The following is a 14,437-nucleotide window of genomic DNA, read 5'->3' on the forward strand; positions in this document are numbered from 1 at the left end:
TTTTCTAACCTGTTATGAGCCTTTCTAGGTGTGTCCTAATCACGTCTACTTGCTTCTCTACACTACTGCCCTCTGAAAACAGGATGGCAGATGATCCCGATCAGACATCTGGTGACTCCCCTACTACCTCTCTAGAATCTTATAGACGACAGCGACGTCGACTATTATCAACCGCTCATTCCTCTCCACATCCTTCTTGCAGCACACATACAATCCCATCTGTTCACGTAACAATCGCAGATAGAAGTGCTCCAGGCCGAGCACCACATACCACAGGAAGTAGCAACTCTACGCTCTCATCAAGATGTCCTAGCATTATCCAAATTCAGCCAGCAGATAGACGTGGTCGAGCTCAACCGCCCATCACTACAGGCAGACAGGATGCTGCCATTGCTTCCTCAAGTCGATCTGCTGGGGCAGGGTCGGCCGCTGCGGCTTCGATACCTGTCAAGCCTCCAACACTATCGCAGGCTTTACGCCCTGGGATACGGCTAGGCATCGAGACAGAATTTTTACTTTCTGCCCGTCAACGCTCACACCAAGCCGTGAGTCTCAGTCGGTTTGTGCAAATCCTTGCAGATAACCATAACAAAGAGGTGTGGTCTCAGTATCCCCAAATGCATCACTCGCTGTGTCAACCTGAAGACCCCATTGATTATAAGGAGTGGTCTATGGTTTATGAAAGTAGTAATGCAACCGGCCGAGAACCATGTAAGTCTTTGCTGTCTTGATGATTCTAAAATTGGCCCAAGGATTATGACTGACGATGTTTTTTAAGGGGGCCTTGAGATGCGAACTCCAATTACCGAGGTGCAACCCGGATGGAGAGATTCCATCCTAGCAACGTGGAGATATCTGTTGCGGAACTATGAAGTCAGATCAAATCATGAGTGCGCGACCCACATCCACATCTCACTTGTGCCAGTCTACACCCTAGGCCAGGTGAAGAAGATTGCTTCCGCTGTCATCTACTTCGAGGCGGTGTTCGAAGCACTAGTCCCGGAAGAACGCAGAGGCAATGAATGGGTCCAAAGCAACTGGCTTGAAAGCCCGGAACTAGCACAAAAAGACAAATCTCGCTCTGACTCCATCATCGAAATAGAAAGAGCATGCGACATAGATGCAGTTTTGAATTTGATGCAGAGATGTGGTGACCCAAAATTCGCGTGGAATTTTGTACCTTTGACATCGAACAAGCAAACAATAGAATTTCGGAAACCTCCAGGAAGCGAAACGGCCGACGAAGCCCTTTGCTGGGCCGAGCTCGCATTGAACTTCATCCAAGCATCTCTCAGGTACGGATCCTTTACAGATCTAAAGAAATTCCCCCAAAACATCAAAGGTCTACGCTCGTTCTTGGAGAATGGTCAAGATCCTAAGATCAGTGATCCGGACCGATTGCAGATGTTGTGGGCAAACCAACCCCCGAACGCAGCCATAGCCCCTACAGACTCGGGTTCACAAATGATTAAAACGAAAGAGGAACTCCATATCATCGCTGCGGCGGACATGAGACACAGCCGGAGACATCCGATATTCAAGTAAGTATCTTATGCAAACAAGGAGCAAGAATCGGTTTGTGCGTACTGGTGCTAGCATATCCTCCGTTATTCTGCTCCTCGTCCTTGACGCGCGCCCGGGTAAAATCGATCCCTGCTGAACTCGGCGACCAACAGGTTTCTCAATTCAGACTTGCACACAGAGACTCGTACCAAGAACACGTCGTGCATGATACCCAACGGCCAGAGGCCAGACTTGTAGGTACACTACCACAAGTACACATCTGATTCGTCAATTGGTGCACAATCCCATCCCCCATCCCAAGGCGTGGGTGAGAGAAAGGAACCAGCTGCAAAACAAAAATACACAATGCACAATGACCCTAGCGAACCAGTGAATCCTTCGACAGAACTAAAAGGAATCTGGCATCAACAACAACAACGACAACGACAACACTCTCAAGCTCCAACCAAGCGACTTCCCCGTGCTAATTCCAGAAAACATACTTACCTACCTATATACACACCGACCTATTCATTCCATCCAAAACCGAACCAAATCCATCTCATACAATCCAGAGGGAGTTATTTCCTGCCCTCAGACACACAACACTTACTCCGCCCCCGCGCTTCCCAACCGCACGCAGTGCAATGCAACAATGCAGTCTTATTCTTCGCTGGTCAAAGAACACGCCCGCGTGTTTAGCGATCAGACATGTTGCCTTGCATGTGGGGGTTTGTAATTAAGGTTGTGATTTTGTGGAAATGTGTGTAACTACATGTCCAGGTCATGGGGTTCAGACTCGTGATGGCGGCTAAGAGGGAGGGCTTCAAGTCAAGGGCCAGGTAAGTGCACCGGTGAGATGAGATGAGATGACTTTGGGCACATGTGTCTACTCTTTGCTTTAAGACCGCGGCAACTACCTGCATGATGACTCCTGCTTTGCACGCTTTCGTTTTTACATGTTCTGTTGTATGGCATTACTTCGCTGTTTATATCGTGAGCTCAGACTGCAAGCCTCCCTATTACGATATCCAGAGTCCTCTAAAGCCATATATTATATAACTATCCTACGATTCCCTCCTCTTCAGATCCAGGGGATACTCGGTACTCTCAATCTCGCTCGGATACTCCAACCCACCCTGCCTCCTCACCTCATCCATAACATCCATAATCACCGTACTCTCCTCCCAGGACATGGCCTCACTTTCCAACTTCCCATCCCGCCAACACCTCGCCGCCTCATCCGCCTCCCAATACATGCCCTGCCCTTCACCGGGAAACTCAAATTCAGAGACCTCCGGATTACCCTTCTCACCCTTGTCTCGGTTGCGGCAGGGAATGTATGTGTACTTCGAGGGTCGGTATGCAGGGCCGTAGACTTGGATCTCACCCTTGGTACCTTGAATCCTGATTGCCGGACCCGCGGAGTCGAGGTTATCCGGGTCGTCGTCTACTCTTAGCGCTGTTGTGGCGATGGCGTGAGCGGTAGTCTGGCTGGTGGGCGTCGATTTCGGGAACTCAAGGAGCATGGTTGTCATCTCGTCGGCTCCGGTACGCGGTTCGGGCGTCATGGATACACCTTTCACCTTGGGCGGTTGACGTTGGTTGGGCGGGAGGGTGTGGTACAGGGTTTGGAAGACCCAGGTTAGGCTGTAGATGCCCAGATCGAGGAGACAGCCCCCGGCAAGATCTTTGTTGATCATGCGGTTGGATACAGGGAAGTTTTCTTCCGGGGGTAAGCCGATGGAGAGATCGGCGTTGACGCGGAGGACTTCGCCCAGGTCGCCGGAGGTGATGCGCTTGCGGATTGAGATGGAGAGGGGGAAGTACCGCGTCCAGACAGCTTCCATGAGGAAGAGGTTTTTCTGCTTGGCGGTCTTGTAGAGGATGCGGGCTTGGTCGGCGTTGACGGTGAAGGCTTTTTCACAGAGGACAGCTTTGTTGGCTTCCAGGCAGAGCATCACGTTTTGGTAGTGGTGCGAGTGCGGCGTTGCAACATAGATGATGTCGACAGCTGGGTCTTTGACCAGGTCGGTGTAGGAGCCATATGCGGAGCACTTGGGATTGTCCTCATTTTGCCTTGGGGTGACATTCTCGGAGATGAACTTCTTCGCGCTCTCGATTGAGGAAGATGAGGCTACTGCGGTCACTTGGTGGAGGATATCTGTTGTCCCTCGGGTTTGAGGGTCAATTAGGAGGTCTTTGGTGAAGGTTCGTGCTATTCCGCCGGTGGCTGTATATGACGAGGTGGGTCAGGCCTGCTGTGATGGCGGGGTGAATTGGTGGGATGGTGCTTGCTTACCCATGATGCCCCAACGGATAGGGGTTGGTTTAGACATTTGGTTGGTTAGCACGATAAGCTGGGACTATTTGCCGGCCAGAGGATTTTTGAGCTTTTGCGGGAATACGAAGGGTAGTTAGTGGGCTTCTAGAGGAAATTCTAGTGCCTGATACAAGCCGCTCTCCAGAGTATTACTTCGTTCCACCGGATGAATTGCGCTCCAGATAGGCATGAAGTGGTTGTACGTGCGGAGTAGCAAAATTATTTGGTGTGGAGAAGAGGTGCTTGGCTGCATTGCTGCGGGGGGGGAATTGGGGCGGGAAAGGTTCCTCCCATCCTGCATGCTGCCTCGATTAGCATGCTAGGCACACTTTAAGCTCAAATAAAGTTATTCTGAGACATGCTCATCAACCATCTCTCCTGAATGTAAGTTTAATGAGTCCCAAAGAAAAGACTACAATATTCTTCACTCCCAGATTACTTCTAACACAAACAAATCTGTTCGACCGATTACAGCAAGGGTTGTTGCAATTTCAAATCGTCACGATCGACGGCGCTAACAGAGGCATTCCCCCCCTCTGCCTATGCACGGACGGGATGCATGGCAAGAAGCAACCGGAGATTCAGACAACACTTGTGAATCCACAGGTTGGTCGCGGACATCAGGCATCCTAAGACGCTACGTAGTACTCTGCACACCATTCGTTACCCTCTGCAAGGTGATAGACCGGAAATGCAGTGACAGAAACCAGCGAAGCTTTTCATTCTGGGAGCATTATGCGCTACACAAAATATCCAGTGTCGACCTTGGACAGCCTGTTGTCCGCTAGGTACGTTTCTCAGAAATTGACTCATGAGGCCGGAATTGCTTCTCATCAGCTATATAGCAACAAACTTGGGTCTACTGTCAATCAGCTTGACATAGAACCTCTGCTGTGAAAAACTTCTCCCAGACATGACCTAATTAGCTCGAGGGTCGTGAAGCTGTGCTTGAGCAAATAACGATACAGCCTTCACCACGAGACCACGGCCGAAATTGGCGGTGGCTTCGATCGGTTCGCTTCCAGAACCTATTTGTGGACGATGCTGCATGGCTGACACGGTCATGGTTCTGAGCGAACGCTGAGACACTGAGGCAGATCTACCAAGAGCGAGCTCGTCGTGTGGATTTGGAATCGAACATATTGTGTTTCCTATAAGGTATAGAGCTTGTCATGGAGTAAAGTACATATACGACTTCGAATCTTTGAGAAGCGAGCACGCGTTAGAGCTTGCTGGACTAAGAGACTTTTACTTCATTCAGCAAGCATGAAGATCAAAATCAATGCTCGATCACAATGAGAAATTAGTAACATTGCACCGACCTTCGTACTAACCAATGCCATGTCCTCTCCGTACAGAGAGCGTGGATATTGTGTCGGTCCTAAAATAAACCTATTTCAGCCGATTCGCAACTGTCCTGCTGCCTCTTTCCGCACTCCGACGGGAAACGGAAGTATGTTTTCTGCATATGTACAAATAACACCTTAGATTCGACAATCCAATAGTCTTGATGCAGGGAGTTGCTGTGCCTGTGAGATATGCTGTGATGATTGGCTTTCCATTTGTTGCATCGGCCTGTGAGTGGACCGAACCCTGATCATACGCAAGGCCAACAAAGAGAGGCATAGAGCTTTTCAATCCCGGTACTCTTGTATGCGGAGCTTCTGACTAGTGTCGGTGAGAATGCGGTAAATTCATGGCTCCAGTACTCGCTCGAGTGGCCAGTCGTATTGCGTTTCTGCCATCGAAGGCACTCCATCAAGGAATCCCCTCAGACCCACAAAGGGGAGACGGCAGTCGTTCCGTTTAAGCCGCATCCTATTACCGAGACGTCATTAGAGGCTATCTCGATTTCTGTGCCAAACTGAGCCAGCTACATTGGTCATCTGTTAAACCAAGAGTGCAGAAAAGAGTTCAAAGGCAGCGCGCATCACAAATGATTGGGATCTTGGAATTTGGTAGTGCCATAGCCGTCGCCTAACGATGTGGAGGGAAGGCCTCGGGATGACTTTCGACTGCAGTGATTGGAATAAGATGAAAGCGGAGCGCCCGTTTCTCCATGCCGATCAAAGACGTGAACGACATTTTCAAATCAGCACGTGGCCTGAAGACAACTTCCATCCGAATACGTGCAGGAGGAGAGTGCTCATGGCATTCTGGTGCATGCAACTGTTGGGCACTTGCTGGCACCTGGTTTCGACTATTTCAAATTCTGAGTCCTGCTACATTGGCTTAGCCTGACAGATGGTACGGACTACAAGTACTGGCGGAACTGGAGCTAACGTTAGTCCGGCTTAAACCCTGAGTTCGGGTTGATCTCTCCTTTCATTTCTCAAATACTCGACAGGATCCTCAAATCAGGCGCCGTATTATCATTTACGATATACTTTCACCCCCATCCTCGTATTCATCACTATGCAATCTATCTCAAATTGTACGAGGCACAAATAGCTACTAAAGAACGAAGCGCATTCAACGATTAGTTTCGAAGGCTGAAAGTACCTAGCCTTGGCTTCTACCCCGGCTAACTCCTCAGGCTTGATGACAGAAGAGGAATTGAATTTTCTGATTCCATAACTAGTATGCCATGACTTGTGACCGAAGTGTGTGACGGGCCAGCCTGCTGGCTGACTCGTTGCGTTATATTTCGTACCCTGGTTCTTCGGTCTCCGATTTGTCGTCCGTCTGTAAGGCTTCATATTAACCATGGTTAGGCGGAACATTATCCACCCAGGATCCAAAGTCTTAAGGTGCGGGAGATCAACATCGGATATCATCGACTACTAGTATTGCCAGACCGGAAGCAAGCCGCATTAAAACTCGCCTGATATAGCACCGTTCACAAATAGTCTATCCTCACTGAATTTTCAGAGGCACGCAAGAGGACGCTACGCATTTCCAGTCTTAGCTCTAACCTGTCAACCACGTCTTCGGATAGATTCTGACTCAAACTGTGCCACTCAGGCAACAAGATTAGACGACATTCATGCCATGGCAGATAAGTCTGACCAGTCACCACCTTCCCTATGGAGTCGGTCCAAACGTTCTCTTGGAGGAAAGGGCCTTACCTTCTTACAGCATACTCCAAAGGGTTCTAAAGGTGAGCAAGCCCCCGGCTTTCTCGTGTTAGCCGCCACGCGTGTGCTTTTTACAAATACTTGACGTCCGACCCACGTGCCAACAACAGACGCCCAATCCGTACCTTGACACCAATGATCCGAATATCAAATCGTGTCGATCCAAGTGACATGGGTTTGAATATCTTTTGTCATGGCGTCGAATCCTACATGCCAATCATCTGTCCAACTGAAACGTCCATAACGAAACCCAACATGGCGCGCGATTTCCCTCTTCATCAGAATCCGTGGCGCATATCAACTGGAATTAAAAAGGCTAAGCACTGTGCAACCAGATGACATCCAATTTTCAGATAAAGGCGAAGCCGCCAAAAATGCCCATGCTCGGCGAAGAGAGCAAGTCAGAAAAGCTCAAAGGTCACTGACCCTATTTATATCAGGTTATCTCTCCTTATTGATAAGCCTTTTAGAAACCATCGTGAAAGGAAAGAAACATACATCAAGTCTCTCGAGCAGCAAGTTCTCCAGCTTCTCAATCAGCAAGCAACCGCGGCAGCAGAGAAGAGAGCCGTAGAAAGGGAGAACACGATGCTCCAAGGACTACTTCACCGACATGGCATACCCATCCCAAACGAAGCTGGTGGTTTTGGCCCAACTGCTAGTATCTCGATGCTCGATGTGCCTGGTGGCCAACAAAGGCTGCAAGTGACGATGCCTGAGACAACTTCAGATTACTTTGCAACTTTCGATACCTCACGCTCCTCACTTCCACGAGGCAACTCAAGCCCCCACCCTCCGGATGCTGAGATGCGGCAGCTTTCCAGTGGTGCCAGTGGCGTATCTTCTATTCCACCTCCAGCCTTTCAAACACGCCTACCATCGGAAAGTGTTCAGATCCATCCTCCCACCACTCCTCAGAAGAGCCTGCCTCCCTTGCCGCCTTCTGCACCTCGGCAACCAATCCCTCATCCTTATGGACTAGACGCTCCCCAGATTGGAATCGACTTTGTACTGGCTCTCGAGAATCCATGCTTGCATCACACGTCGAATGACCTTCAGTCGGCGGAGACTTATGGTCATATCTTGACTACCCATGCACCCTTGCTCACTCATCGACCACGCGCTCCTCAGCCGACCTCATCCTGGACAATTCCTGCGGCAGAAATTGAGCGATTGTTGAACCTTAGCTCTCAACTCAACCTCGCTGGCGAAATTACTCCTGTTCAGGCATGGTCCAGGATCAGATCGTATCCCGGATTCGAAAAGTTGAACCTGGATCAGCTGGAAACGCTGGAAAAGGCACTTCTGAAAGAGGTTCAATGTTATGGGTGGGTCGACATTAGGTCAACACAAGGAAACTATTGCTGACTTATATGCCTAGGTTTGGCGCAGTCATAAATGAAAACGCCTTTGACAACATACTACAACAATGCTTTTACGGACTGCAATAATGTCTACACCGAGCAGCAAACTTAACCCTACAAATGTCGTTCTAGCGAAGCTCAGTCACACACTCTTGCAATTTTACAGCCTACCAACCCCCATGTCTCCAGATTCTTGACTAATAATGTGCCTCCGAAGTACCCTTGTCCCAGCATATCGCGGGTGATGCTTATAACGATTCCATTTACGATACTTCGTTGATCTTATCTGCAAGCACAGCTCCGGTGGAGTTATCCACAATATCTGCTCTACAACTGTTTCCTTTAGCTGTTCTCGATCATCATCTTCACATGATAACGCCGCTTACCTGCTTCAACCGAACATTACTACGGAATATGCCGCCGCCAAAACAAATATTCACTATTACCGCTCAAGACTTGGGCCGGGACTGCATGATTAATTCACTAATCGTCGGCTTGTAGCAAGCACTTCATCATATTGAACGTTTCCGAAACGCTTCACCGACCATCTTCCATCATTGCACCTACATACGACTCCTATAAGAGTAGTTTGTCCTACGCCCGCGCAGATCGTTGCCATCATATTTAACGATTACCACCAAGTTCCGCCGCACAAGTGCCACCACTTCAAGCCAGCTAGAGTGACACCGCTCTTCTTCCAGAAACCGTCTCTGTTTATCTATGAAAGCATAAAGACAGCTATTGCATCCACTTTGATTGCGCCCCATCTTACCTCAGGAAATCCGAACTAGAATCACAAAGCCGAAGTTCCCCGGTCTTAAGATGGCTACCGTCGATTCAGTGACTGGATCGACCATGCAAATATTGTCGACACGTTCCGTCGACACCAGCAATTTTATCAAAGAGTGCATCAACTGTGGCCGTAACTCCGAGTCTTGCCCTTACTGTGGCGGGACCAGTTTCGACGCCGACGCGACGAAAACCTGGTGTCGCGGATGTGGCAGGGTTCAATAGAGCCAACCGAAGTGAGGCGGATGGGCGTTCTCACGCACAGTGGAGGTACCCGCTGACCAGGCTCGTTCCATCTGAGCAAGTCGAGCTGGAAATATTGTCATATCTTGATTAACAAAAGATGTGGGGTTGAATTTCTGGAATTTGAACGGGGCATGCAAACTCCCAGAAAAGGCCTCGATGGCACTTTGGCCCTTCATTACTCAGACTGGAGAACCAACGAGCTGGGTTTTGATGACGTGGAGGCAGGATGTCCCGAGTGAGCAATCTTTCGAAGCCGGAAGTAATTGATGGTAGGTTTCAAGGGAAATTTGCGGAAGGCGAGGGACGATGTTCTCTATCATAATTCTCTCTCAGCAGAAATTGCAAAAAAATCAAAATCAAAACTACCAGAAGCCATATCAAGGTCTGTACTGATCCGTCGCAACATTCCTGTAAATGAAAATTTAGACTAAGTAATGCGGATTACGTTATTGCCGTTCTTGCCCGGCGGGCATATTAAAAGTCCTCACACTGGGCTGTTCACGAGTACGAATTTTGACCCATAGTTATTGCCGAGACGCCTACGTGATAGTGGATGCATGGTGGGGAGAGGTGCCCAATGCTCGGTGTGCTGTGGGGGGTTGCCTAAGTTCACCTCACCATATTTCAGCATCAGTGCTGGCACTCCAAACCGGTGCTTTCAACTATCGCAGAACTCCAATTGGGACTACAGCAGATGGAAATAATGCAGGATGCTCTTAGCTGCACAATATCTGACACCATGCAGAGCAGTTTTTTGGGGACACCTCTTGAGTAGATCTGTACCGGCTATTCTGTCGTTGATATCTGGCCAAGAGCCAAGACCTATCTGTTTGGCCTCATGGGAGCCTTGACTACTACGTAGATAGCGGCTAGTTGAGGCACCGTCACGGCAGCATCCGAAAAGTCTTCGCCCAATGACCCCCAGTACTAGCCACCTCTGATGTCAAATGATTCCTGTTGAACAGGTTAGAAGAAATGGCTCTGTTCTCTCTCAAAAGCTGCGCAGGGCGCAGCAATAAGTACAAATTTGCAGCGAAATTTGCAGCCGAAATTGCGGCAGAAAATAGCGTCTGACGATCCCAATGCACAATTTAAAAAAAAATAAAAATACATTTCTCACAGGTCGCCTGTAAGTATCTTTAATGGCACCCCCCACCACCCTTCCCAGATCCCTAACCACAGCCCAAAAACCAAAAATAAAATATAGCTACTTCACCACCCCTCAGACCCGGACTTTCAAATAGGGGTGATATGAGCGTAGCCTAGGTTTGGGGAAAGCTGAAAAACAGGCCAACTTCAACTTCCACTTTCTCCCCTCTCCAGGTACGAAATTCTCGGAGCAAGAACCCTAAAGCTTTCCCCTCCTTGTGCACCGGCCTTTGTCTCTCCTTTCTACGCTGTCGGCCTTAATTCAGATAGTTGATTTCTCGTGCCTACTGACTTTCTACCTGTTGCATCCATTGTGCCAAGTTTTTTGGGGGGCGGGGAGGGGGACTCGGGAGATAAGATGTACAGTATCTATTCTCAGCGTCTCGGTAGCCAGCAGCAGCAGAAGAATAAATGGAGATGTGGCTTCAGATTAGAATCTTGTTGAGGAGGAGGGGCGCACATCTTATGTCCAGTAGAGATTTCATCCCTGTACAAAGACGGGAACAAGTCATTGTTTTCTTTTCCGGTCTCAAGAGGTACTAGTGTCGAGGTTTGTGATTTCTAGACCAAGAAGCTCAGATCTAATCTGACTGGTACTCTAGCTGTAGCTGCTGTACAGAACGACAGGATTGAAAAGTCAAATCCGTTTTTTTGGGGTTCCTGTCCTCCCTTGTCTATGGTGAGATATCGCAGACAAACAATTAGCGTTATCTTCGTATGTACAAACTTCGCAATTCCGGATCCTCAAACTAAATCAAAACAAAACTGGCAGCGCGAAATGGGCTTGCGTGAGCACTAGGCAGCGGCCGCTGACTTGGATGTTCAAAAAACGTACTACATCACCAGCACCACCATAATAGTCAGCAAAATCGGATTCAAGGCGCAGCAGCCAGCCACCTCAGAACTTGTAAAGATTAGATATTCGGAACTCACCGGAACAAACAACCATGGCACCCTCCTCTCGTACTCCCTCCACGCGTCTCCATACTTCGCTCGGCAGCGCTGGATATCCCTGACGGCGCGATGGGTGATCATGCAGGCGAAGAAGACCGGATAGAACCAGGGGAAGGGGGATTTGAAGCCGGTGACGGCGCCCCAGGAGAGCGCGAAGAAGAGGTCGCACGTGTAGTGGATCTTGCGGGCGTAGGCGTCTGGCATTTTGAAAGAATTAAGGGTTAGTTGGGGTGGATTTGAATTGGAAAAGGGAGGGAAAGGTTTGGTTCGGAGGAATGAGGAGGAACATACACCAGCCATCGACAAAGATGACGTCTCCGCTTGCCGAGGGGATTGTCTTTGGGTTCTTGATCGTCCGCCACGGCAACCGCGGGAAATTCCGGCGTTCGATGTCGTGCCCTGTAAGTTGGGCTTTGAAGCGGTTCTTTTGGCTGTTCGCCGTGTCCCAGATCCAGTATACAAAGAGATAAAGCACGAATAGGCCGGCCAGAGCGAGCCGGTTCCAGCGGTAAATACTTGGATCGTGATTCGCGAGGTAGATGGTACAGTGACAGTAACTCAGCGGTACACCCGCCAGATTCCAGAAGATCAGCATGAACCCCCATTTCTCGTAGTACATGTCCCAAGTGGGCACAATGCACTCCTCGCCTTTTGAGCAGGCGTTCGCGTAGAGGAAGTGCGCCATACACAGAAAAGCTACCTCGCCGGAGACGTAGCCGTAGGTTTCGTATTGGCGGGCTGCTGTCCCTAGGGTGACAAGCAGGAGAATATACCAAGGCAATCGGACCTCAAAAAACATTTTGAAGTCTAGCAGACCGAACATTCGTGGGTTGAGCTCGGCGCCCATGAAGAAATCGTAGATCGGATAGCCAGTCATGCGGTGGGTGGCGCCGCGAAGGATCGCGGAGGCATACGCGAGGATGGAGACGAGGAAGCCGGAGATGATGGCGACAGACATCAGGGGCCCGAATTCGTCAATGATGGTGTAGAGTTTGAAGATGTTGGTTAGGTGGAGAAGGGCGGCGACGAAGAGGGTTGTGTAGAATGACCAGAGGGCGGAGCAGTAGTAGGTCAATTGCTTGTTGTTGGCATGGCGGAGGGGTTTGCCTTTGGTGTAGATTCCGGGGAGGTAGAGATAGCAGGCCGCTTCGAAGAGGAAGAAAGTCCAGTAGATTGCCCATGCTTTAAGGGACGGGAATGCGCCAGTGTAGATTATTTGACCCATTCTGCTAAGGAAGGTGGTCAAGGATTCGCTAGGAAGGGTGGTTGGGAAACGCCCATCACAGTATGTTGCTCCGATCCACATGTAGTACATGAGCATTGGAAATCCTATCATCATTGCTGAGACTCCCCATGATCCACCAAATTCGAAGTGGCCGGAACTATCAACTCGTGCGTCTGTTCCTTCGTACCATCCATCAATGATTCGCGGAGCGTTGACCTCCTTGCTTCCGTGAAGATGACTGTTCGGAAGGTGTCCATTGGGAAGATGCCTGTCTGGCATATGGCCTTTGGGAGTCTGAGTGGTCTGTTTTCTTCTCGAGAAGTCCTCTATCACTACCTCAACGGTGTCATTTATGGGTGGATCAGGCGTCTTGGAGAGGTTTCGGTGAACAGCAACGGTGCCTGATACTCGTGAACGCGATTTTCGACCAGGAGTCTCAACATAACCGGGATGCTGGGTCTTCCTATGAAAATCATAGTCAGGACGGGAGTAGCAGAAGATCATGCTTGTTTACCTGGGTGTTTTACCCGCCTGCGTGCGTGTGACCGTCATGTCAAAGCTCTGAATATTTTCTGGAGAGACTCTGGTGTTTAGCAGATGCTCTTCACGTCATAAAATTAGCATCATAGTTGTACGCATCGCTGGGTGATGCGCGCCTGTTGGTAAGTCTTCAATATACGCTAAATTTAGAGCGTCACTAGCACACTCGATCTAAGCTTTAGCACCGCGTAAAAGATGCGCTATAAGGGTAGAGCGCTAGAGCTGCTGTTATGACCCCCTTATGCTAGTACGGGAAGCGCTAGCTTTTACCTATCTAGTTAGCGTATATTGAAGACTTTTGATGCATAACTTCGTAATTTAGGACATATCAGAAAATCTGGAATGGAGCTGCGGATGTTGGTTTTGCTGCTGCGCCACCCTCGGGCCAAAAGGCACAAAGTAGAAAGCTATCCGGCTTTCTACTACCAACTACTTATATACCAAATCAACACCGTCACAAAATCTTAATCGCGTTTTATTTTCATTTTGTTTCCGGTTCAAGGACCAGTTGTGGAGCAGAATGAATCAAACTCTCAATGGGTAGTGTGTAGCTAACTAGAAATCTAAGATGCAAAAGTTCGGATGAATAGTTCTCTAGGCGCCAAGGCCCCACAACGTTTCCGGGGGCGTTATGCTTATGGGAACTCGGACCAATCGCTTCACCGGAAAGGATATTTACTCCGTACTTTATTTGCCAAGGATACTTTTCTGACGGCTGCTACTAGTACTAGTAGTGGGCGCCCCTTCAAGGCAAATCGTATCCTTCTTGACAAAGGCTCATCATTCCTTGTTCAACAATGATATCTTGTGGTCATGTGGGGATTTGCTAGAGAATGTATTTAGGCAAAGCGAAGTGTCAGAACTGCTTAGGAATCAACGGACTGGGGTCCCATCAGGTACCAATGCGGCAAGCCCCAGCATACTCCTCATATGACGTGTTCATTGGGGAGCCTCTTAAGATCTGTTATTGGACAACTTTCGTCCGGTAATTAGGTCGCCGTCTTCTCCGAGAATACTTTATGACTCCAAGACAACTGATGAGAGAGATCCACGCAACCTACGTCAAAAACGACCTAGGCTGCCACCGTTTTTCAACGCCCTTCAATCTGATAAAAGTATACGTTAATACTTGACGAGTTGCGATATTTGCTTGATCGGGTAGCTTCTTCACCTCTGTCGGCTCATAGCCCATTCAGGTTGAGTGCGTTGAGAATCTCCTATGTCGGCACATTGACAAGCCCACTGACGCGATTGGCTAACGAAGGAT

General features: G+C 49.1%; 4 protein-coding genes across 4 annotated transcripts; 2 read left to right on the forward strand and 2 right to left on the reverse strand.

The window, feature by feature from the left end:
• Nucleotides 1-83: 83 nt before the first annotated feature.
• On the forward strand, nt 84-1,545 carry EPUS_06838 (uncharacterized protein; the record flags this gene model as incomplete). The annotated part of the gene is made up of 2 exons (XM_007804732.1): nt 84-711; nt 779-1,545. 2 exons carry the CDS (start codon nt 84-86, stop codon nt 1,543-1,545), a joined length of 1,395 nt encoding a protein of 464 aa, XP_007802923.1.
• A 1,025-nt stretch (nt 1,546-2,570) lies between these two features.
• On the reverse strand, nt 2,571-3,842 carry EPUS_06839 (uncharacterized protein; the record flags this gene model as incomplete). The annotated part of the gene is made up of 2 exons (XM_007804733.1): nt 2,571-3,736; nt 3,806-3,842. The coding sequence occupies 2 exons, from the start codon at nt 3,840-3,842 to the stop codon at nt 2,571-2,573; spliced, it is 1,203 nt and encodes a 400-aa protein (XP_007802924.1).
• Nucleotides 3,843-7,277: 3,435 nt separating this feature from the next.
• Nucleotides 7,278-8,354, forward strand: EPUS_06840 (uncharacterized protein; the record flags this gene model as incomplete). Its single annotated transcript, XM_007804734.1, has 3 exons — nt 7,278-7,303; nt 7,374-8,231; nt 8,285-8,354. The coding sequence occupies 3 exons, from the start codon at nt 7,278-7,280 to the stop codon at nt 8,352-8,354; spliced, it is 954 nt and encodes a 317-aa protein (XP_007802925.1).
• Nucleotides 8,355-10,229: 1,875 nt separating this feature from the next.
• On the reverse strand, nt 10,230-13,134 carry EPUS_06841 (uncharacterized protein; the record flags this gene model as incomplete). The annotated part of the gene is made up of 3 exons (XM_007804735.1): nt 10,230-10,256; nt 11,385-11,602; nt 11,697-13,134. The coding sequence occupies 3 exons, from the start codon at nt 13,132-13,134 to the stop codon at nt 10,230-10,232; spliced, it is 1,683 nt and encodes a 560-aa protein (XP_007802926.1).
• Between the last annotated feature and the right edge of the window lie 1,303 nt (nt 13,135-14,437).

Source organism: Endocarpon pusillum (genome assembly GCF_000464535.1).
Source record: "Endocarpon pusillum Z07020 unplaced genomic scaffold scaffold3494, whole genome shotgun sequence".
Taxonomy (NCBI): Eukaryota; Fungi; Ascomycota; class Eurotiomycetes; order Verrucariales; family Verrucariaceae; genus Endocarpon; species Endocarpon pusillum.